The sequence below is a fragment of the Drosophila ananassae genome, chromosome 3R (genome assembly GCF_017639315.1).
Source record: "Drosophila ananassae strain 14024-0371.13 chromosome 3R, ASM1763931v2, whole genome shotgun sequence".
Lineage (NCBI taxonomy): Eukaryota > Metazoa > Arthropoda > Insecta > Diptera > Drosophilidae > Drosophila > Drosophila ananassae.
The window spans coordinates 26,259,955-26,283,843 of record NC_057930.1 but is presented as its reverse complement, the minus strand read 5'-3'; the positions used below and the strand labels follow the sequence as shown (position 1 = coordinate 26,283,843).

General features: G+C 47.1%; 6 protein-coding genes across 8 annotated transcripts; 3 read left to right on the top strand and 3 right to left on the bottom strand.

Moving 5' to 3' along the window:
- Positions 1-2,844: 2,844 nt before the first annotated feature.
- On the bottom strand, positions 2,845-3,777 carry LOC123257416. Its single transcript, XM_044716401.1, has 2 exons — positions 3,626-3,777; positions 2,845-3,575 (listed from the first exon to the last, which is right to left on the bottom strand). The coding sequence occupies exons 1-2, from the start codon at positions 3,680-3,682 to the stop codon at positions 3,210-3,212; spliced, it is 423 nt and encodes a 140-aa protein (XP_044572336.1). The 5' UTR covers positions 3,683-3,777; the 3' UTR covers positions 2,845-3,209.
- Positions 3,778-6,443: 2,666 nt separating this feature from the next.
- LOC6497874 lies at positions 6,444-10,778 on the top strand. Of its 2 annotated transcripts, none has more exons than XM_014906378.3 (8): positions 6,444-6,947; positions 7,011-7,137; positions 7,298-7,748; positions 7,806-7,970; positions 8,029-8,820; positions 8,903-9,026; positions 9,089-9,196; positions 9,250-10,778. In XM_014906378.3, exons 1-8 carry the CDS (start codon positions 6,794-6,796, stop codon positions 9,765-9,767), a joined length of 2,439 nt encoding a protein of 812 aa, XP_014761864.1. In that variant the 5' UTR covers positions 6,444-6,793; the 3' UTR covers positions 9,768-10,778. The 2 variants fall into 2 exon arrangements, with proteins under 2 accessions (XP_014761864.1, XP_001961621.1); XM_001961585.4 differs by having other exon boundaries at positions 6,445-6,947; positions 8,029-8,793.
- A 529-nt stretch (positions 10,779-11,307) lies between these two features.
- On the bottom strand, positions 11,308-12,438 carry LOC6497657 (basic helix-loop-helix transcription factor amos). Its single transcript, XM_001961586.4, has one exon. It carries the CDS (start codon positions 12,149-12,151, stop codon positions 11,552-11,554), a length of 600 nt encoding a protein of 199 aa, XP_001961622.1. The 5' UTR covers positions 12,152-12,438; the 3' UTR covers positions 11,308-11,551.
- Positions 12,439-14,758: 2,320 nt separating this feature from the next.
- LOC6497656 (solute carrier family 12 member 9) lies at positions 14,759-19,696 on the bottom strand. Of its 2 annotated transcripts, XM_044715962.1 has the most exons (8): positions 19,536-19,696; positions 18,989-19,189; positions 18,758-18,892; positions 18,359-18,693; positions 16,498-17,765; positions 16,245-16,436; positions 16,005-16,184; positions 14,759-15,947 (listed from the first exon to the last, which is right to left on the bottom strand). In XM_044715962.1, exons 1-8 carry the CDS (start codon positions 19,585-19,587, stop codon positions 15,515-15,517), a joined length of 2,796 nt encoding a protein of 931 aa, XP_044571897.1. In that variant the 5' UTR covers positions 19,588-19,696; the 3' UTR covers positions 14,759-15,514. The 2 variants fall into 2 exon arrangements, with proteins under 2 accessions (XP_044571897.1, XP_001961623.1); XM_001961587.4 differs by lacking the exon at positions 19,536-19,696 and having other exon boundaries at positions 18,989-19,352.
- Positions 19,697-20,364: 668 nt separating this feature from the next.
- Positions 20,365-20,922, top strand: LOC6497875. Its single transcript, XM_001961588.4, has 2 exons — positions 20,365-20,580; positions 20,646-20,922. Exons 1-2 carry the CDS (start codon positions 20,407-20,409, stop codon positions 20,820-20,822), a joined length of 351 nt encoding a protein of 116 aa, XP_001961624.1. The 5' UTR covers positions 20,365-20,406; the 3' UTR covers positions 20,823-20,922.
- Positions 20,923-21,187: 265 nt separating this feature from the next.
- Positions 21,188-23,887, top strand: LOC6497876 (probable ATP-dependent RNA helicase DDX23). The gene is made up of 2 exons (XM_001961589.4): positions 21,188-21,442; positions 21,496-23,887. The coding sequence occupies exons 1-2, from the start codon at positions 21,276-21,278 to the stop codon at positions 23,786-23,788; spliced, it is 2,460 nt and encodes an 819-aa protein (XP_001961625.1). The 5' UTR covers positions 21,188-21,275; the 3' UTR covers positions 23,789-23,887.
- The last annotated feature ends 2 nt before the right edge of the window (positions 23,888-23,889 follow it).

The window sequence follows — 23,889 nt, the reverse complement described above, 5'->3', positions numbered from 1 at the left end:
CTTTTTCCAAAACAATTGTTGACTGGGGAGGGGCGGGAAATGCGCCACAAGAGCGCTATTAAAATAAAACGTGCTCAGGGCGCCGAGCCCGGCGACTCCCGCGTATCGTTCAGGAACCAAGGATCCGAGGATCTGGAGCCGCAGCCATTGTACGCACTCGAAAGTCAACAGCAAAAAAGCGTCGCGACAACAATGGCACGAAATGAGGAAAAACCATCGCAAACAGATACGAGACAGGGGTACACTGGGAAACATTTCTGTTCTTCCAATTATTTGCTCCTTTTCAGCATAGTCCTTGAAAGATTTTCTGAAATACCAGACTGTTTGGCTCAGTGCTTTAAAGTAAGCTCCGAAATGGGACATTTGGACGCCACGTGTAGCTCCGTTCTGGCGTTCAAATCACGTAGCAGACATTTTTGTTGCATGTTGCGTATACGCCGCGTGGGACAGGAACATACAGCATTCAGCATAACGCTTATTAGCCAGCCAGGACGAGGGGTTTGAGGCCCAGGAACATATCCTAGAGGAGCCTGGAGCCGGGAGCCTGGAGCCTAGAGCCCGAACCATTTCCAGCTAATGCCTTTTTAAGCGCTTTTCGGCTTTTTTGGATTGTTTGCCTTTCAAAATTTCAATTTGCGGGCACGGTTTACAATTTTTGGCCATTGAGAGAGTAATTTTTTCTCGTTGTCATGCGAATCATTAACGCTGAGCGCTCAATTAGCTAATTATGCAAGCCAAGCGGTGCCACGTGGAGCGTCCCGCCCAGGGGGCGTGGTCATGGCAATGAATAACCAGAACAATGCCGACGATGACTGGCAGGATGAGTGAGGGCTGTGGCTCATTAGTTCGAGAAGCCAGTTAGCAGGAGTCCGTGATCCTGCTTGGGTGCTAAGCTGATTAAAAATTGTAAGTTCCTTTCGTTTGGGGATCCTACTCTTGAAATCACTCCTCCCATATCGCTTATCTCAACTCGCTTTCAAGTGTTCCAAATCAACATGACATATGATACATTATATTGCCAGGATACACCATCCTTCGTGCTGGCTCCCCGCCAAGGGGTGAAGAGTAAATTGTCATATATCATAAATGAGCGAAGCCATGTTGACTTATTAAGTGCCAGCCACGGCAGCTTGCTCATCATCCCAGGGAACGTATCCCTCCAACGGCCGCCCCTCACCTGGCCCTGCTCCGGCATGTCCTTTGTCAAGCTGTCACTAGATGTGTTCGACCCTGCGGGTTGTCGTTCTCACACATGGAATGTATGCAAATGAAAAAAGAAAGCGCCAAAGTGGCTTCTGACTTTCTCCCCCAAGGATGTGTGTGTATGTGTGTGTGTGGGTTGTGCGACACAATTGCTCGGATGAGATGGCTCGTGGCCATCCATCATGTGTCCGCTGGCAGGGGAATGCACTCAGCTTGCCATTAGGGCCGCCGCGGCCACCCAGGTAATGCAGCCCCACGACACGAAGCATGATGGATATTCTCTGATTTCCTCCTAAACCATTCCCCCATAGTCTCCTTTGCTTAAAAGTAATCAGTTCTCTTAAAATAAAATGGAGAAACCTACTAATGATTATTTAAATTCAAGTCCCAGAGCCTAATCCCCACCCATCGGACTAATTCAACAGTGACGCTGGCGTGTTGTTTACTCGGCAGGATGTGTTTTCCTGCCACCGGGCGTGGGATGCCACCGATGACGTCGATCTTTGCCAACACACGTTGATGGGGAGCCATTGGAATTTATTTCAGTAACCTCCTCCGGGGTACCCCCGCCACCCACACAGGTCACAAACAGATGCCCCACATGCCCTGGCGCTGCTGTATGCTAAACTTTTCTTTGGCTGCGACAGTGATTGACGTGGAAATCAAAAGTTGAAAAGTAAAGCCAATGCAGCTCGAGTGGAAAGTGCATATCGACATCATCGTACAATCAAGGATAACTCAACTATCAATCATAAGTAACTGCGGAAGAATCCTGATTAAATTTCCCGGAAGCAGAGTAAATGAAACTGCGTCACAGTCCGCCACGAAAGCTAGAAAGAGTACTCCGAGGAAAGCTTAGCCTGCGAATGAGCAACTAATTGACAAACGCCTCTGCCAGTGCCTATGTGTGTGTGTGTTGGAGCTCTTCGTCTACATTAGTGTGTGTGTGTGCAAAGGACGAGTCTCTGCAGGGACCGGGGAAACCGGGTTACACGAGGGGAAGGCACTGGGTTTTTCAATTGCGCGATGCTGTCGTCGGAATTGCTTCCTAATTAGTGTTTATTGTTTCTCGCAACGCCAAAGGTGTGGGCTAATTGTGATTATCGCTGTGTGTGTGTGTCACTGTGGGGGCGTTTGGGCGGATTCGCAGGAAGCCGCCCCACACAAGTTAATTTAAAGTCATGGGAACCCACGTTGTCGGCAAAGGGTTGCCGCAAAAAGAAAAACCATCAACCAAAGAAAATAATGTGACTCAGACTTGGCTACGAGCCAAATATACGAATCTTGAAGTTTTCGAAGGGACTCCATCAGAAAATTTGGGAAAAAAAATTATCGAAAAATGTTCCATTACATTTTGATCGAACTTGGTGAAGAATTGATTTGCAAAGGTTTTGAGGTATTCCGCTCAAGGATCGGATGCAAATTGGCAGAGTTATGGTCACGGAAGGGGGCCATACATGGGGATCCGGCATTTTTCGAAGGAACTCTATCAGAAAATTTAGAAAAAATCGATCGAAAAATTTATTTTCAGATTTTGATGCAGATTGGTGGAGAATTGATTTAGAAATCATGAATGGTCATGATAGTCATGAATGGGGGCCATATATGGGATGTGGCGTTTTTCGAAGGGACTCCATCAGAAAATGTTGAAAAAAATCGATCGAAAAATTTATTTGCTTGTTTTAATGTAGGGAATCCGCTCAAAGATCGGATGAAAATTGGCGAAAAAATAAAACCTAAACTAATAGGTTTTATAATAATGCCATTCTTTTTGTTAATAAAAGGCGATTTTTGCAATAGACTAATAGGAATAATAGTCAGCCATTATGTTTATAGGCACCACTGCGAAGGTCCTCGGTGTAAAGGAATGTAATATTAACTTCAAGTTGATGTCTGTTATAATAAAACCACTTAGTCACCAGCATGTACTCTCCAGAAGGAAAAGGAAGCATTAATAATTCACGCCTCAGATAAAACCCCTTAATAATTAGGGGACCCTGAAAATATTAGTGAATAAAATAGTGGATTTTGTGATGGGCGCACATGGATCTTACCACGTAGGGACACGTGTGATTAAAGTTGGAAAACTCTCCAAAGAAGCTGTGAACCATTGTGGCGAATGGGTCGTACTTCTTTCGCAAAAACCGACAGACATCCAGCTTTGTGCTGATAACCCATGGCTTAAACCCATTGGCTTTTTTTAAAACATCCAAGTGTACATGTACGCTGTTGGTCGGATGGAGAATATTCCCAATCATATTAAAAACTACCTTATCGCGACCCACAGCCTTTAGGCGGCAAAGTTCGAACACAACCCACGACTGGTTGTAGCTCTTACAGACAGCGTTGGTCATCTTAAACACAACTGCATCCTGAAATTTTAAGATTAGATCCTTGGAAGTGTCACGAATGCCACACTTACGCTAGAACTGAGTAAGCAGGCACCCAGCGATGAAATAATTACCAGTCCGATCCACATGCTGAACAATCGAAATGTATTGACCGACGGGGTTCAAGCCAATGAAACCCAAAAGTTATAGTACATTTTCCCGATATTAGTTATAATTATTTTAATAGGCATAATTTAAAATGTTTTTTGATTAGGTAATTAAGCGATGAGATAGAAAGTAAATAAAAGTCTGAAGCGGAACAAAATGACCCCACTTAAATGTGTTAGCATGCCCTTGATGTAATTGTAATTTTGTTTTTTTTTAAAGGACTCCTTCAGAAAATTTTGAAAAAAATCGATAAAAAACAGAATCCCAGATTTTGATGCAGATTGGTGGAGAATCGAACTAGAAATCTTTTGAGGTATCCCGCTCAAGGATCGGATGAAAATTGGCAGAGTTGTGATCATGGCTTAGACTCGAATTAAAAACCGTTTGAGATATTCTGATCACGGATCGGATGGAAATTGACATATATGGACAGTGACTGGATAAAACATGGACATGACTAAGGTTATAAATGGGCATCCTTAATTTTCCAAAAAATGTCAAGGAAATCTTATCATATAATACTCACCTTAATAAGTTTTGGTTTAATTTTGTTTTATTTCTTTGCGAACTTTAAGCGCCGCGAAATTGCGTTTTTTTTCATACAAGTTTATGGGAACCGGAGACAATCAAGAGTCCTTGAAGGGAGAGCAGCAATTGAAGCGTAATTATTTGCTACGGCGCATTTCCCTGCCCGGGTCAAGTGGTCAAGTGCCCAGAACCACGCCAAGCGGAGCCGGACGGAAGGGAGAAAAGCGGAGCGGAGCGTAACGGAATGGATTCGACGTAACTGGGAACTGGCACTGGGTCAGTGGCGCAGCACGGGCTGGCTGTTGTTGTTGCTGTTGCTGTATTGTAGCTGCCGTGATTGGTGTCCTGTCTGTGAGCCTGAGCCAAGTAATCAGAATAATTACATGGCCCTAATGGCAATGAGGAAGAGGCGCCGGCGAAAAGGAAAACGCCAAACAGTTGTTCACTTTACAGTTGTGGAGGGACTGTGTTTGAAGAGAAGACTTCCTTGAAATTGTTTTGAATTTCTAGAGGAATTTCTAGACTGTTTAAGGAGACTCAATTGTCTGAAACGCTTAGTCGGGAATCAAACACCGATAAAGCTCACCATTTAACCCACAACAAAATATTAAAGCAAGGAAAATATGGGTTGTTTTTCTTTTGCTTCCCTATCGCCAAATATTGTCCTTGGATTTTGATTAGTTTTTGTGGCCCTCGTCCAACCGAAATAAAGTAAAACAACAAAATCAAAACAACCACAAGCGCTGCGTACGTGACATTAATCAAGAGAACTTTCACGCACGAGCCCCGATTAAAATTATCACTTGTTGCTAACTCGAGCGGAAGGGAAACAATTACTTTAGCATCAAGCGGAGGGCCGAATATTCAAGTTAGAGAACACTTTCTGCATTCTTTTCTCATAAAATACATAAAAGATTGGGTACTGTTCACTAGGACATCTCTATTGGGGACACCATATGCCGGCAACTAATAAATTAAATCCACAGCAACAACAGCCACCGCGAGGTAAACAAACACTCCCACGCAGTTGGGGACAAATCTTATCATTTAAGCGAAATAAGCACAGAGTTTCACCGTACCGGCAAATTTACGAGATTTACAACAACTTTTCGAGCAAAAAGCAAAACAATCGCCCAAGGATGGAGAGCGTCCGCTCCTTTTGACCAATTTCACCCGACTGAACCGGATCGGCTCGCCGTACGCCTTTACATGGATGAAGAGGCCTACACCGGCACATGCGCAGTAACTATCTGCCTTACATGGAAGAACATGGTCCATTTGGTCCATGGTCCAGCTTATTTAATTAATAAATTAATCTAAAGTAAATTAATGTGTGTTTTTAGTATGGTTCAAGACGCCATTGAACCACCAGGTGCATCTTAAGAGTGGGAATCCTTGGGATATAATTGGAAATTCATTCTATTTTCTGTTTAGTTTGATTTTGTTTCTACAGAGGAACAGCTTTTTAAACTTTGCGCCTTAAAAAATATCGTTATTCTATCGAAAAAGTGTACTGGGATAGTGAAAAGTCTTAAGTTGTTGGTCTACTCACCAGTGCTCAGGATTTACATTTCACGTGCAGCTCTAATTGTCCTGGAATCTCTTGAGATGATGGTGGACTTTGCACTCCAGAGCTTAGTATCCTGACAATCCTTTATATTCCTTGTACTTCAACTAAACTATCCGGTAAATCATGATGTAAAGATTCAGGACACTGTACCAGGTCCAAAATGGCGTCTATGGATCTATGGCAGCTATGGCAGCTATGGATCATGGCGCATTGGTAAGGTTATTACTGGAGCGACTTCAAGTTCCAGGTATGTAGGACTGGAAACAGGGAACAGGTATGGTGAAAACTTAAAAATCAATTAGTTATATTCATAGACTTACCTTTAGTCAGTAGTTTTGAATTCCAATAAGTACAATTAGTTTCCATAACCAGCCGGCAAGAATCAAGCTTCTGATCAGAGTCCTAGAAAATCTTGCTTTTTAAGTCTTCTACTGGGGATAGCCTGTTGAAATAAAAGCCATTACATAATTTTTCACAATATTTAATAGTTTATCTATCCAGGCCTTCTCCTATTTAAGTAGAATAAATCACAATCATTTTTAAAAACTCCAGACAACGCACCAAACTAACTGAACGTTGCCGGACTAGACTCCTTTGGGGTGGGTTGGCAGCCCCAAAAAGGGCTGCTCAGCTGTAGTGGCAAGGCCACCAGCCCACTTCGCCGGGTGGCAGCACCCCTGCAAACTTACTGTCTGGCAGCCTCGCCTCGATTTATCTGTTTGTTTCAACTAATTTGTTTAGTTTTCCGCGAATAAATAGATAAAATCGGCTTGAAGCGTGCAGCAAGCGGCGGAAAAGAGTTCGGCTGCTAGAAAGTGTACCACAGGCGAAGAAACCCTGGTCGTGGCGTGCGAATAGAGCGCGAAAACGGCGGGTGAAAAAAGTGCGCGTGTGGGAAAAGAGGTATATAAAATACATCGCTTGGCCGGAGTGCAGCGGCAAACCCAGTCGTAAACAATTGTAATGTGCTGAGCCGGCATAGCAGCTATTCACTATGACGGAGACCTTCGACGAGGAGCTGTTCGAGACGCGCCTGGAGGCGCTGAAGGACACGCAGGACGGCATCCAGCAGATGTCCAACTGGTGCCTGCAGCATCGCTCCAACCACAAAAAGATCATCCAGTGCTGGCTTAATGTTTTCAAGCGAGGTGAGTGCTGATAACCGTCCACCCCTTTCGAATCCTCGCCAGCTCATGACTTTTCCTGTGCAGTTCGCGTGGATCACCGCCTCGTGCTCTTCTACCTGGCCAACGATGTCATCCAGTACAGCAAGCGCAAGCGCTACGAGTTTGTCGAGTGCTGGGCCACGGCGCTCCAGCGAGCCACCACCATGGTTAGGTGAGTATTCTGCAGGCTTAGGATGTCACAGAGCCATAAAAAGCTTACTATAAAGTTACCAAAGAGTTATTCAATTGCAAGCACGTGTTTTATAAAAAAAAAATGGAAGCTTTCCAGCTCTTCTACTTCCTGAACTTCTTTAATCTCTATTTCTACTCAGGGACGAACGCGTCAAGGACAAAATCCTTCGCATATTCAAGATCTGGGAGCAGAGAGAGATCTACAACGAGGAGTACCTCAGCGACCTGAGCGGGCTCCTCAACATAGCTCCGCCAAAAAAGTCCCAGGTCGACGTGAGCGACGAGTTCCAGAACGCCACACTGATAGCCCAGGTTAGGGAGTGCGTGGAGCTGGCCGAAGCCACCGACAAGAGCATGAAGAAGCTGCCCAAACCGCCTACCTTTGAGATCGAAGTCATCAAGCAGCAGCTGAAGGACAAGAGCCACTCGGGCGACATAGAGAAGGAGGTGGAGCGGTACGTGGCCTACATAAACGCATGCAACAAGAACCTGCAGAACGAAATCAAGAGCAGAAAGGCGGTTCTGGCCGGCCTGGAGGCTGCCAAGAAGTTCTACGAGCACCAAGGGAAAGAAGTGAAAGTGGTGGCAAGTGTAAGTTTTTCAAAAATAATTCGGCTTCTTCCTGGACTAATTGGTTATCTCCATCAGGCCTATAAGAGCTTCGGAACTAGGATTAAAATTGTTAAAAGAAAGCTAGACGAGACCATCCCTACCCTGGCCAGTCCCATTCCATCCCCGGACATAAACGCCCCCTCGCCGGAGCGAGATGCCGATCTCCAGTTGCCCGATGAGAACAACTCATCCCTGGGAATGGTATGGGAGTCGCACAAATTACATCTTATGGCTTACTAACTTTAGTTTCACGTTTCAGAACCTTTTTGGCGGAGGCTTGAACGGCTTTTCCAGTTACCTGGACAGCGGAAAGCTGCCGTTCGACATAAACGACTTCAAGCGGGACTCGAAGGACCAGGGCAGCGCCATAGAGGTAATCGGATCTCGGTCGGACGACGAGGGCTATGCACCGAATGCCAACTTCTACAAGCCGGAGCCGATCTCTAGTTCGAATAATAGCTCCATTCCTGGTCTCGGTGGAGGATCGGCGGAGTATACGCCGAATCCTCCTCTATTCGGATCCAGCAGCCAGGACCAGTATGTGCCGCCACCCCCATCCCATATGTATGGAGGAAACGGAAGCGCAGTGGGCAATGGAAGCCAGGAATACGCTCCCTCGTCTATGCCACCGCCACCCCTGCCACCATCGCTCGGACCAGGGGGAGGAGGGGACGACTTTAACAGCACATGGAACATGAGCATGTCGTGGACGGCGCTGGACACCAGCCTGAACAGCAGCGGGGCCAGCTCCTCTTCGTACGCGAACCAATCGACGCCGCATTCGCCGCCCCACTTTGAGCGAAAGGGAAACGCAGGGGCCGCTCCCATCGAATATAATGAGCACCTGCACACTGATTCAGCAGCGTTGGGCGCAGAGGACGTGGACCATCGGACGTTGCAGCTCCCACCAGCCTTCGACTTTGGGGCCAAGCTGGGATTGAGCAAGGACAAGTCCAGGCAGCTGGTGGACATAGACCACAGGAATCTAATATCCCTCACTGGTTCGCCGGGCGGAGCAGAAAAGGTAGACCCTTCATTTTCGGTATTTGATGTGAGAATAAATGGAAATAGTTTAAGAATTGTAATATAAGGGAGGTAGGGTTGATTAAATATATAAATTCTTTATTTTCCAGGAGTTTTCTGGTGGGGATGTAGACTACCGGATCGTACCGCATCCCAGTGAGGATGGAATGATGGCTCCCCCAGGAAATAGCTATGCCAAGACGAAGGTCAGCTCTCCCCATAAATCGAATGCCAGTAAGTATAAAGATTCTTAAAAGACAAGATCATTTTATAAAACAAAGCCCCTTCTATTTTAGGCTCTTCATCCGAATCGGATCGTGTGGATGGCTCTGCCCGGTATGATCCTGCGGATATGGTGGTGGATATGGACATGTCGGACGACGACATTGATGAGTCCTTGAGAGGTAATAAGGGTTGCATTTACAGAGGAACTATTCTTAACAATTGTAATCTACAGAACCAAAGGAGAATAATACGGGAGATGGCGACGCAAATGGGGATTCATCATCCCGTCCTGTCTTGCTTGAGACTCCTTCGGAGTTCATGAATTCCTGGGAGTCCAGCAATCCATTCATGGGGCCTCCCATGCCAGATCAGGATCAGGAGCAGCTTCAACACCAGCAGCAGAACCAACAGCAGGGATGGAATCAAATGCCTCCGATGCAAATGGGCGGAGGCGGTGGTCCTGCGCCGCCACCACCGCGCCCGCCTTTCGGTGCTCCCTTCCAGCCATTTCAGAGATTTCCTATGAACGGTCCGGACGGACCAATGCCCGGACGAGGGCGAGGCAGAGGACGAGGCGGCTGGAACGGACCCGGCCCGAACGGTCCCTTTAGGCCGCCATTTCAGCGTATGCCCGGTCCCGGATTCGAAGGCCCTGGTCCCGGGCCGCGACCCTTCTTCCCGCGCGGCGGCGGTCCCGGAGGTCCGATGAGGGGTCGCGGACGGATGCGCGGTAAAGCTTGGATGATGTAATTACATATTATATAGATCTTCACAATCACACTGACAACAACAAAAAACAGGAGAGTCACCCTCTCGGCTTTAGTTTTAGTCTTCAGCTATCTCACCTTGATTTTATTGATATTTTAATCGAAAAACAAAAGTTAATTGTACAGAACAGACAAATCACATTGCCCGAAGCAGCTGGATTGGTTTCCCTTGGGGCGGTTGGTCTATGGCGTGGACGTTGGTCTAACAGTGTACAGAGCGTGTTACATGGTTTCGTTCGATCTGTACTTTTAGCGAAGAATTCAAATGTATTAGGCGTATTGCAACCCTTCACCCAAATAATTCTTAACAAAATAAAAATGATTAATAGCAGCGAGCTAGTTCTGTGTGCTTTTGTAAAATAGATACAAGAATACTATCAAGTGTCGGTTCATCCGCCCTGTTCGTCAACGTCCTGCCGCCTTCCACCAAGGGGCACCCGAGCCAACCGCTTTTAAGACTTAATTCACAGATCATTTTGAGAGCCGTAACTGTAGGGCGATGCCTTAGCTTCTACATTATCCGCTTCATTTAGTTAGTGCGCCATTGCCCCTAGTTGTAAGCCTATCATAGACCTACTCGATATTGTAAATAGTTTTAAAATAAGTCTAAAATGAATTGATTACTTGGACCGCTCTTCACTAAAATGTAATTTTTAACTGACCTTCAAGCTTAAATAAATACACATATTCCAATTTGAAGCTATTACAAATTTTTAGCAATAAAAAGAGTTGAAATATCCTGAAAGAGGAAGTGCAATAAAGTTTATTTGCTTTGTGGTAGAGGTTTAGTATCGCTGGTCTCTCCCAATATCATTAAAATGTTTTGTGCAATTAATGAGTTTTGTGGCACTTTCATGATTTTTTAATTGATTTACGGTGAAGAGCACTTCTTTTTAATTCATTTTGGGCTTCTTAATTAAACACTAGCTATAGAGTATTTAAGATTGTAAAGTCTATGTTTAAAAATACAACCATCAATGTGATATCCAAAGAAGTCGAAACTCTTTCTGTTTTTGATACACTAGAAGGGGAAGGAAGTCTGCTTCGGACACTCCTCCCACACTTTCCCAAACCATTTAAAAATGACTATGTTTAAATCAATTTTCGTCCTGCCGTCCTAAGGATCTGAAGCGGCGACTCTGTTTATCCCGAGTGTTTACCTGTTGACGTTTGCGGCACTTAATCACTTCTGTGTTTGGAGTTCCTTTTGTCGGAAGTCGGAACTCATTAATTCTGGGCCGGCACCGGCACTGATGTTTTGACCTAGGTCTCTGGTTCCTGGGGCGTGACCCACTCCTACTTAGCCATGCCGCGCTCCTCCTTCAAGGATAACTAGGATACCCTTTTAGGGAACGAGGCCAGAGTGTGGAGAATGTAAACAAATGTGGGATCTGTAACCAGGATTTGATGGATGGTACGTACTAAGGAGGTAATTAAAACAACAGATTTTTAAAATTTTCAGATTTATTTGGAATAGTTATTTTTTTAACATTGTTCAAGGTTTAAGATTATTTCCAATAGGTTTAAATTATTTCCTTTTATACTTCCTCAATGAAAAGTCCTGCAATATCCCCATCCACACTAATCCTTAATCATAAAATACAATTTTTTTCAGTTTTATCTTCCAATTTTATTTATTTATCTTATTTTTAAACTAAATGCTTTTAAAACTACAATAATAACTTAAAACTAACAGCCTTTATAAGTTTTCCACTAGGTCGATGGTGTTGCTGGAAAGGAACGAGTTTGAATCCTGTGCCTTCCCGATCAGTAGTCTCTGGAGAGCAGGGTGACCAGGTCGCCAATGTAGGCCTGCGCCATTTGCAGGGTCTCGTACTTGGAGAGCCGTCGGTCGTGACCCAGAGACGGCACCACGTCCCGCAGCTTGTCGAAGGCGTCGTTCAGGCTGTTCATCCGCCTCCTCTCCCGGGCGTTGGCCGCCAGTCGGCGCTTTCGCAGGACATCGCCACCGCCGCAACCAGAGGAGGAGGAGCTGGAGGACGATGAGGAGGCGGAGGACATGGATAGCTTGTCGTAAGGCTTGCTGCGGTGCTGCTTGTTCCAGTATTTCGTACTCCTTGTCTGGCTCTTTCCCAGGGAGTTGGAGGGATTCTGCTGCTGCTCCTGGGCGCTCAGCATATGCTCCAGTTCCAGGACCGCCGGCGTGTCGTAGTACAACTGCTCCATGGAGCAGCTGCTGGTGCCCTCGGAGAGGCTGTCGGCGTTGCAGGTAAAGTCCTGTTGGTATATCAGTTGCTCCAGTTGCTGGAAGGCATCGTTGCCCTGCATGTTGTCCAGGAATTGCGGTAGAACTGTGGCGTCTTCGTGGTAGTAGAACTGCTCCATGGCTTCGTTGTTGGTCAACATGTTTGCTGCTCGAGGATCGAAGGATAACTGAAGAGGCTGACCGAGGACTGACGCTTATATACCTGTGTACGGTATAGTGTCTGCAACGTGATTGGCTGCTCGCCTTACCTGCTACCTGACGAATCAGGCTGCCTCCTCCCGTTTGCATCCTCCAGTTACCTGGCATCGGCAACCGAAACCCGTGCCCTAAATTGGCTTGCGGTCAAAACGTTTAATTGCCCCTCGACTCTGTTGCGATCTCCTTCTGCCAGGTATTCACTGTACCAGCTACCAGTACCACTTTTTTGGCTGACCTGTCATTTGGCTACCGTCTGTAATCATAGCCCTTTGTGCTTTGGCTCGCACATTGGCTTTTTATATTCAAACAATTGCTGCCAAGGTCAGGAGGCGATCAAACAAAAGACACGAGTAGGGCCTCTGCACTGTTGTGAGAATAATTTCCATAATTTTTATCCATAGTCCATCCCAGACCCGATCCATATCCGATCCCCCTTGGAGCACCTTGGTTGCATGTCTGTGGTCTAGCAAGTCCTGTTGGTTTGAGGTTTTTGGCTTTTGAAGGAACAAAAGAAATGAATTCCGTTGTGTGGTTGGCAGTTTGCAACTTTCGATTTTAGCCAATTGTGCTTTATTGGGTCAAAAGGCAAATAAGTGTTTTTCGGATGGCTTTCTCCCAGAACTTCTCACGAAAGGAGATTAATTCGCAGCTCACTTATCTTCAAGATGGATTAAAGCATTTCACTCCCATACCAAGCTATAGAATCTCTAGAGTACAGGCTCTATCCCCTTACCACTTGCAAATACAATCTGTTATCCCTCACACCCCCTGAATATTTCTCTTCGCTCTATTTTTCTGGCCAAAACAGGACCTGGCTCAAGCCCACTTTCAAGTGGCCGAATCGAAAGGTTAATTAACTCGGCAGACTCGCAGCATCAAATGGAAAATCAATTCGAATAGTTGGCCCAGTTTCTGAGGAAAACGGCCAAAACAATCGCCGAAGCGCCAGCCATGGCTAAAGAGTACAAATGATGCCCCGGAGGATATTTCACACAAATTGTCAAGGAACAAAGCCGGGAGCCGACAAAGCGATCCTGACGTTTGATGACCGCTGATGGATCATGATCGGAATCGGGGATCTGAAGAAGCGACTTGGTCGAGAGCTAGCGACTTTGCCACGCGACCGCAGGTCGATCCTGATCCTGATCCCAGATCAAGCATTATGCTGCAATATTTTCGGGAGAAAGGTTCGCGGATAGCCTAAAGATCGGCAACGCCCCGCAGGAGAGATCGGGGTTTTCCAATTAGCATTTCTGCCTGAGAGATCGGATCACAGGGCCACAGGTAGTCGCCTCAAGAGGGCTCTGTCAAAATAGCAACAATAGGCCGGATTGGTGGGCGGATCTGGTTGAAAGTAGGCACCTCTCTTTCCCAACAATAGGCCATCTGATGATAATCCTTCGGGTCCGTCTGGTGGTTGCGTGTTTCTGGTTTTCCCTGGCCAGATTAATCGTTTTCGTTTTGCGGATTAGTTGTTGGCGCTAAATTGCGAAAATACGATTACGTATCTTTGTCCCGGAGTCAGAAAGGAATTCCATGGGAAACTTTATTGTCCTTTTCCAGACACTTGTTGAGCCCTCTTCGACATACAAAGGGAAACAATGAAGGATCTTTTCTGGCTATTGTTGCCATTGTGAGGCAAAATGACTTCGAACAGAGTCCCTGTGTGCCGATCCAAATTGCCATGTAATAATCCGGAATTATGAATTATTAAAGGAGACTACTTATTGGTTTCCACATAATTTTGTTGTGGCTACAGATGTGCATAAAAACTGCAGACTGTATGTCTGCCAGGGACTTAGAAACTATAGATAGCTGGCAGAAGTTGTCAGGGTTCTTAGAATCCTTAGACTATAAACCTTTTAAGGCTGTTTAATTCTCCACCATCAAATCAAGAACCAATCAGAGATTTATAAATATTTAAATGAATATTATCCTCCTTAGATCCCTCGGGGCATGCGACAATTTCCCCAAAACTCATGCCATAACTCAGGACACACGTCAAGGCTCTAACAAGGACGAAACAGTAACCCTTGCTATCTTAAGTGTCCGTTAGGATACACATGATAGCGCCCTGGAAAGTGTCAGGCAATTGCGTGCGTTTATGGGAATTTATTGACACTCGAGCCGTGATTGGGACCGAAACAGAAACAAAGATCCTGGCCTAGGATGCCCCTAGGATACGGCCAGGTAATCAGGGCGAAACTGGGTATCATAAATTGTCATCACATAAATAGTGCAACAACAGCACGACGCGTATTCCGTTGACATTTATGACTCTATTGGGTCGTCTGCCTGGGCTCCCGATTTCAAACGTTAGGCCTTCAGTGTCCTCCAGTTTACACGTGACCCGATGTCCTATCTTAATAAGCATTTAATGGTAGCGGTAAACGATGCACAAACAAAGTCCCCTCCAGATAAGAGCTCCCGACTCCGAAACGGAAAGTGTTAATGGATGCTCGGATAAGGAGATCCGGTAATCGAACCCGCCCTGCATAATAGTGTTTTAAAGCAGAGATCTGAAAACAATATCCATTACCAGTTACTAGTTAGTAGGAGTGTATAAATATCACTAAAACTTTATTTAAATTATTGGAAAGAACTGATTACATTGAACGCTACGATTACTATTATATTGTACGGCTTAGTCACAGTTCCGTGGATAGTAGCACACGCAATATTCCTCTAAAAACAATCCATCAACGTCCGTCGGAACCGTGGGCCGCCAAGAGTTGGTTTAAAAACTAAGTGCGCCACGAAGTTGTTTGTTTTACAACCGCCTTCTAAGCGGTTATCTAATACTTTCGCCGTTCGGCCTGTCTTCTAGTGCAGATATTGATATTCAATCACAAATAGGTTAATATCGGTGTGGGTTCGGTTGGGTGAGTTGAAACTTTAAAGTATGATATCATGGAGCAATCGCAGGAGATGGTCATGGATTCGCTTAAAATTGTATTTATCTGATATGAATATGGTTGGGATTCGGGCTCGTGACATCAACGTGCTTGTGTGTGTGAATAAATATTAAATTATCTAAAACAAATGGTTACCTACAGATGCAATAGTTACTGGAGGGCAAGTCGACAATACTCCGGTTACTCTCACGGCGGAAAATGAACATTCAATCGACTCACCCTCGTGCATTATTCTTGATTATAAATAAAGCTTGAAGCACACACAGAAACGCACACAACGATCTTAAGATTTATCCACTTATCAGCCGCCCCTCGCAATTGGTTCAATCCGGTTGCACTCTGGATTCCTATCACTCGTAAAATATTCGCTTGCCCGCCGGCTTGTCCCGCTTACAGCGTGGTGGAGGTCACTGTGCTGACGCCGTGCACGAGAATTGTGGGCGGCAACTCGGCGGTCAGCTCGGTGAGCAGCTCCATGTAGCTGGCGCTGCGCTGAGCGAAGTCCGGAGTGGCCAGCTTCGGCGGAGCGGCCAAATAGATAAACGACAGGGCCGTCTGGTCTGAGCGCTCCCGGATAATTTGATTGGCACGCTGCATGTAGAGCAGCGAGCGGTTCAGGGACTCCTCGTCGTCGTCTTCCAACATCACGTTGTCCGCCTGGCCAGTGTACTGCCTCAGGGTGCGGGCGCGGCGGCTGAAGTCGGTGTCGTGGCTCCACTCCTGGATCTCCACAATGTGGGCCGAGATGCGCAGCTCCTTGAGAGACTGCTCCAGCTTCTGCTTGGAGAAGATCTCCATTTGCGGGGCCTGAGAATCAAAGGTGCTGAAAAGGAATGAAGGGTTTTGAAGCTGGTCTTGATAGATAATGCTTCCGGCATACCCCACTGCTCGCTGTTCGTTCGTCTCGCACAGGAAAATCCTCACTCGCAAGTGCTTCCACTTGGCCAGCATTATCACTGCCAGCTGCATCATGAACAGGGACACCATATCGAAGGGATCCCCCAGCGTGGGGTTGAAAACATTGATGGGCCACACATCGATGTACTTCACGTGGTTGCTCCTGCATCAAAAAGAGTAATTCGTTAGGATATATCAGTATGCATGGGAGCTGTTCACCCACTGGGCAATAAAGTTCTTGTCCAGTCGCTGAAAGTTCCTGCACAGGCAGAGGTTCTTCTTCATCCGCAGGGTATCGCAGAGAATCTGCACATACTCCTCCACTTGGAAGTGCTTGGGATCCCCATCGCGGCGGATGGGAAAGTTCTGGATCTCCCCGCTGTTGAAGTCGTCCGTTTTATAGGGGGAGGAACCGCTGCGACAGATAAGGAATTTGATTAGGGCTTCCGCCACTTACTATCAGTGCTGTTTCTTACTTTTGGAAGAAATCCCGCGGCGCTTCGCTGTCGTAGAATCCCAAAATGATCGTGTTTGGCTTCATGGCTCCAATGCCCGACAGGCGAATCAAATGCTGGACTCCCTCGCGGATGCTCCGGCTCACTGTGACCTCCGTGAATGCCTTGACACGCATGTGGTCCAAGAAAGACCACCACTGCTGGTTGTTTTCGAAGTCCTGGACGTCCTTGAAGTCGCCCAGTTTCACGTGGCCGATGATGTAGAGACCGCTCTTCTTCAAATCGTTGACAAAGTCCACCAGCGGACAGCAGGATCGCGGCGAGGAGACCAACAGCAGGATCTGGGGTCGCCAAAACTTGACGTGGTCCTTGCGCGGATCCAGCATCAGAAGGTACTTGCGGACCTGATGGAACATCAGGGCCTGGGAAATGGATCCCCACTGGGCGGCCTGAGTGGCGGGCGAGAACAGATGCAGAGCAATCACCAGGATGAGGCACAGGATTATGCAGATGGAGGCGTAAATGGGGTTGATCACGAACATCATCACCAGCGTGCCCAGGAGTCCGATGAGGCACGTGTGCCAGGTGAAGTACTTGAACAGCGGCCTGAAGTTGGGCGCTCCCGTCATCTCGATGCCCAGGCAGGCCAGGTTGGTGGCCAAATAGGCGAGCATGAACAGCACCGAGTTGATCTGCGCGATGATGTTGAAGGATCCTATCAGCAGGATGCACTCCACGAGGCACCAGCTCGTCACCACGGCGGCAATGGGGTTTCCCTTCCACGTCCCGCGCAGCACAAAGTTGAGCAGGTTTCCGAAAACTTGGTCCTTCGACAAGGCCTCCAAGACCCTACTGGAGCCGATCAGATTGCTCAGGCTGGTGGAGAAGGTGGCCGTCAGGATTCCGATGGCGGTGAATGGCGGCCAGACGTTCACCGGCAGCAGGAACAGGTAGTTGTTCTGCATCGTGAAGTAGGGCGTGGTGCAGCACATGAGGAACGAGAGGATGACGTAGGAGACGAACGTGAAGGCCACCGCGGACAAGGTGCCGCACGGAATGCTCTTCGCCGGGTTCTTCAGGTCCCCGGACATGTTCGCCCCGGCCATGATGCCCGTTACTCCGGCGAACAGCACACCGAAGGTGGTTGAGAAGTCCACCTGCTTGCCATTGGAGGTGTAATCGGTTCCGTAGTGCTCTCCCAGGTTGTCCCGCAGCGTATTGGCGTTGAGGCCCGTATAGTTGAGGAAGTGCACCGTTTTGGAAAGGTTGTTACTCAAGGGAACCGCTATCTATGTTCATAAGAAACGACAAAGGCAAAGTTTGTGGCTAAAATATGATATTTTCTCGTTAGAAACCCTCAACCTTTAATTAAATGCATTTTGATCCGTAGTTTCTACATAAATGACTCACAAATCTTATCACTTTACTACGCTTTCCATATTTTTCTTTGTTTGTGTTTGCGACTTGCAGTACTATTCGGCGATAAACAAGCCAGCAAACAATGTTTTGGCAAGCTCATGAAGCTAATTTGAAACAAGGCAGTAGGCAGTATGAGTTTCGAAACTGTGATTCACAGACTCTATCTATTTATGACATAATGAATAGAAAATCTGAATCCCCGCAAGCTCTTAATGCCTCAGCTTCAGATCAGTGAAGCACAAAAACCACCCTTTCTGACCACAGCCAACTGAATGCCTTTATCATTACCGATAAGTTGGGCAAATATTTAAAGAAGATCCTATTTGAGCCGCAGATAGTCTAGATATCTAAACTGATAAGTGGGACAGGGCTTTTCCTCAATGAGCGATCGCCATAGGGAGTCACCCAAATAATTACTAAACTATCAGAAAATAGTTGCCCCATGAGAGATTGGATATCTTACCGTATCATTGCTGGCGCCTACGGCCAGGAAACTGACATACGTGACGAAGAGACACACAGTCACAATGGCCAAAATAATTACTGACGTCTTGGCGAAGAGGGCCGCCCCCACCAAGCAGACCAGCAACTGGAGGGTGTTCAGCAGGCTGCTGATGAGGAAGCACCACCACGGCCCGTCCTTCAAGTAGCTACCAAAGTATCCGTTTGCCCCAAAGTTGTCCAGGATGCCTTCAGTGCATCCGGAGATGGCCATGGCAGATCCCACCACATTGGCGAAGAAGAACAATGTTCCGATTGAGCCGCCAAATTCCAAGCCAAGAGTGCGGCTTATCATGACTATAGAAAACAGGTTCTCATTTTAGTCCAGTCTTGACAAACACCAAAATTATCAGTGACTCACAGTAGACGCCTCCTCCTTCGATGGCTCCATTGGTCGAAATCGCACAGACGGAGGCCACCGTGAAGAGCAGAATTGCGTACGCTATGACGAACTGCAGCAGCGTGACGTACAGACCCGCATTTCCGACTATGTAGCCTGATAAACACGAAGGGAAGAATAGACGAGAGCAAGTTCAATGGACCAGCACAACAAGTGTTCGGCGTGACGTCACCGAGGTGAAGAGAAACCCACCGACTCGGATGAAAACCAGGGCGCTGAACATGGACAGTGCCACGGGGCTGAAGACCCCGGCAAAGGTGCCCAGCGTCCGGCCGCTCCGCTCAGGATTCTGCATCCCGAACTCCACATATCCGTCGCCCGGCTGTTGATCTCCGCTGTTTTGGCTGCCGCCAAAGAGCGACCCGAAGCTCCGGAAAACGCTGCCCGTGCGACCATTCCGCGAGTTGGCGATGGGCGCCGTCTCCTGGTCCGTGGCCACGCTCATCTCGATGTGAGTGTTGCGGTCAGTCAGGGTTTTAAAACTGTTTTAAACTTTAATCACAAAGAAAACAAAGCTTTCCTCCAGCTGCTTCTGGTGTTACCACTCTTCGATAAAACTAAAATTCCACACTTCGATTACGTGTTATCGAGTCAACTATTTGTCTATCGATATCGAGCGCCATTTCTAAAAGGGTTAAACCCATTTTCAAAAATTAATTTGTATTTACAATGAATTTTTTATTCTTTAAATGCTTTTGTAGTTACTGGAGCAATAGCAGCAAGAAGCTGCCCGTGCGACCATTCCGCGAGTTGGCGATGGGCGCCGTCTCCTGGTCCGTGGCCACGCTCATCTCGATGTGAGTGTTGCGGTCAGTCAGGGTTTTAAAACTGTTTTAAACTTTAATCACAAAGAAAACAAAGCTTTCCTCCAGCTGCTTCTGGTGTTACCACTCTTCGATAAAACTAAAATTCCACACTTCGATTAAGTGTTATCGAGTCAACTATTTGTCTATCGATATCGAGCGCCATTTCTAAAAGGGTTAAACCCATTTTCAAAAATTAATTTGTATTTACAATGAATTAAAAGGGTTAAACCCATTTTCAAAAATTAATTTGTATTTACAATGCCATTTCTAAAAGGGTTAAACCCATTTTCAAAAATTAATTTGTATTTACAATGAATTTTTTATTCTTTAAATGCTTTTGTAGTTACTGGAGTAAAAGCAGCAAGAAGCAGCCACTATTTACTAAAAATCTCTGAATAATAACATTTAACGCTTTCTTTAACGTAAGTACAATTAAAATTGTATATATTTTAGGTACAACCTATTCAAATATTGGGTAAAACCCTCCGTATATATACTAATCAATGGCCCATTGTAAATAATCTAGAGACACATTTCCGTTAGTAGATAATCTATTCATAACAGAGTTGATCTCTTTGGGAAGTATACTTTTTTTTATAACTTGTACTTAAAAGCCATTTAACTCTCCTAAATATAGATAGGAGGAACCACTAACAAATGACAAAGCGAATAGCTACTGATAGTCTCTAAATATATTATTCTTCAGAATTGATAAAGAAATACTCCTCCTTCGCCAAGATAAGTCCGGGTATATAACTGTCGGCGTTATTGCCAATTCTTCCATAACGGAAGAAAACGTCCGCCATGAAGACCCTCCAAATCGTCCTCGTTTTATCGGCCATTGTGGCTTTGACCTTCGCTGCCAATGCCTCTTTTGGCTCAAAGTTGTCCAGCAGCAAGCTGGCCTCCACCCAGAACGTGACAATCTTCAAAAAGACCAACGCCTACCAGGACGTTACCGTTAACTTCCCCTTGAGCGTGAGTATCTGCTACTGATTTATTGCTGAAATATTAGCCTAAAACAACTATTATTCTGCTTACAGGGCCAGACCAACACCAAAATCATCCGCTTCATCAATGTGACTGACAGGTTCACCAACAGCTCCGGACCCACTTCCACTTTGTGGTCTGGCGGCCCAGGATACACCTTTGCGTCCGTTTACATTAAGACTCAATACTCTCAAGGAGCTAACGTTTCCGTTCAATTTTACACGGACTAATCGTCAAAGTGTATCCAAATATACATATATATTATTAAAAATGATTATTATGGGAAAGTGAAAAGAAACGTTATTAAATACAAAACAAATATCAATGAAACAGCCAAGTTTTTTGATTGCAGAAACCCATAACTTAATTTGTAAGATAAGAACCTTAATTTTCTGCGACATCATTTTCGCGTCTGGGTTTGATAGTTTATTTATCATAATTTAATTAACTGATACAGCTCCGTGAGGTAAATATTTAATGAACCCAGTTTAGGTAAACAATTTGAAATAGCTGGATGTTTTTATTATTCATTTTAAAAATTCCGCCATACCAAACATGGTATCGATTTAAAAAAAATCGATTTCGATTATAATTTCAGTTAAGCAGAGTTATCCAACACTGTCTAGTCAGCTGTTTCTTGTGGAAGCCGAAAACCTTTACAATTTTCATATTAGCGAAAAACAATGGTAAATGACAAGAAACGTCGCTCGCGTTCGCGGGAGCGAGCGGTGCGCGATCGTCCGGCACCTGGGGGTGCTCGGGAACGAGACTGGGACAGGGACCGCGTCAGGGAGCGCCAATACGAACGGGAGAGGGAGAAGGACAGACGCCAGAGGCGTTCGCGTTCCCGGTAAGTGTTTTATATTTATAATAATTGTGAAATACTTAACTAATCAATTGTAGGGAGGACCGAGGCAGGCGCCGCTCCCCCGAACGCCCTAGGCCCAGGGATAATGTCCGAGAGCGCTCCAGAGAACGAGGATCTGGAGCAGGCGGCGGGGGCTCCCAGGATAAGAAAGCCAAATTGGACATAGGCGACTCCTCGACGAAACCCCTAATTGTCAACGATGAAGATATGAACGATGATAAACAGGACCTGAAGCTGAAAAAGGAGCCCCTCTCCCTGGAGGAACTGCTGGACAAAAAGAAAAAGGAAGAGCAGGCCCGGAGCAAGCCAGTTTTCCTTACCAAAGAGCAGAGGGCTCAGGAGGCGCTTAAGCGGCGTCAGGAGGAGGTGGAGCGGCTGAAGGCTGTACAGGAGGCGGCTCGCGAACAGATGGCCAACGCCAACAAGGTGAGCATCTCCATGGGCACGGCTATGGCCTCGGGAGCCCCTCCTCCGGCCGTTATGGCTCCTCCTCCCAAGCCAGACCGCAGGGAAAGAGGGAGGGATCGTGGCGACAGAGGCGACAGGGGCGAAAGGGGAGACGAAAAGCGCTCCGAAGAGCTTACCCACAAGGATAAGGAGAAGGAACTGGAAGCCATTCGAGAGCGGTACCTGGGAATAGTGAAGAAGAAGAGGCGAGTTCGCCGCCTCAACGACCGGAAATTCGTTTTCGACTGGGATGCCGGCGAAGACACGTCCATCGACTACAACAATCTGTACAAGGAGCGCCACCACGTCCAGTTCTTCGGCCGGGGAAACGTGGCGGGCATCGATATCAAGGAGCAAAAGCGCACACAGAGCAAGTTCTACGGGGATCTTCTCGAGAAGAGGCGAACCGAGGCGGAGAAGGAGCAGGAGAAGGTGCGCTTGAAGAAGATGAAGCGCAAGGAGGACAAGCAGAAGTGGGACGATCGCCACTGGTCCGAGAAGGACAACGACGAGATGACCGAGCGAGATTGGCGTATCTTCCGGGAGGACTACAATATCACCATCAAGGGCGGCAAGATCCCTAATCCGATCAGGAGCTGGAGCGAGTCTGGTTTCCCCAGGGAGATCATTGACATCATCGACAAGGTCGGCTACAAGGAGCCCACACCCATTCAGAGGCAGGCTATTCCCATTGGCCTGCAGAACAGGGACATCATCGGCGTGGCTGAGACGGGATCGGGTAAAACCCTGGCCTTCCTCATCCCCCTTCTTTCCTGGATCCAATCGCTGCCGAAGATTGAGCGACTCGAGGATGTGGACCAGGGTCCGTATGCCATAATTATGGCACCTACTCGTGAGTTGGCGCAGCAAATCGAGGAGGAGACCACCAAGTTTGGACAGCCCCTGGGCATCAGAACTGTGGTGGTCGTGGGAGGTCTGTCCCGAGAGGAACAGGGCTTCCGCCTCCGGTTGGGCTGCGAGATAGTCATCGCCACGCCGGGTCGTCTCATTGATGTGCTGGAGAATCGGTATCTCGTGCTGAACCAGTGCACCTACATCGTCCTCGACGAAGCTGATCGCATGATTGACATGGGCTTCGAGCCGGACGTCCAGAAAATCCTGGAGTACATGCCCGTTTCCAACCTCAAGCCCGACACTGAGGAGGCCGAGGACGAGAACAAGCTGATGGAGAACTTCTACACCAAGAAGAAGTACCGCCAAACGGTGATGTTCACGGCCACTATGCCGCCGGCAGTGGAGAGACTAGCGCGCTCCTATCTCCGGCGACCGGCCACGGTCTACATCGGATCCGTGGGCAAGCCGACGGAGCGCACGGAACAGATAGTGTACATGATGGGCGAGAACGACAAGCGCAAGAAGCTCATGGAGATCCTCTCGCGCTCCATCGATCCACCCGTCATCATTTTCGTCAACCAGAAGAAGGGCGCCGACGTCCTGGCCAAGGGATTAGAGAAGCTCGGCTACAACTCCTGCACGTTGCACGGCGGCAAGGGCCAGGAGCAGCGAGAATACGCTCTGGCCGCCCTCAAATCGGGGGCAAAGGACATTCTGGTGGCCACCGATGTCGCCGGTCGTGGTATCGACATCAAGGACGTGTCCCTGGTCATCAACTACGACATGGCCAAGACCATCGAGGACTACACGCATCGTATCGGTCGTACGGGTCGTGCTGGCAAGAACGGTGTGGCTATATCCTTCGTCACTAAGGACGACAGCGCCCTGTTCTACGACCTGAAGCAGTGCGTCACGGCCAGCCCGGTGTCGGTGTGCCCGCCGGAGCTCATGAATCACCCGGAGGCCCAGCACAAGCCGGGCACTGTGGTCACCAAAAAGCGCAGGGAGGAGAAAATATTCGCCTAGGTGGGCCGGCGATGCGAAAAAAAATGTATTTAGGTTAAAAATAAAGTAAAATAATGTTGGATCGGCACTAGGCATCCAAAATTATCCTCTTGAAACGAATC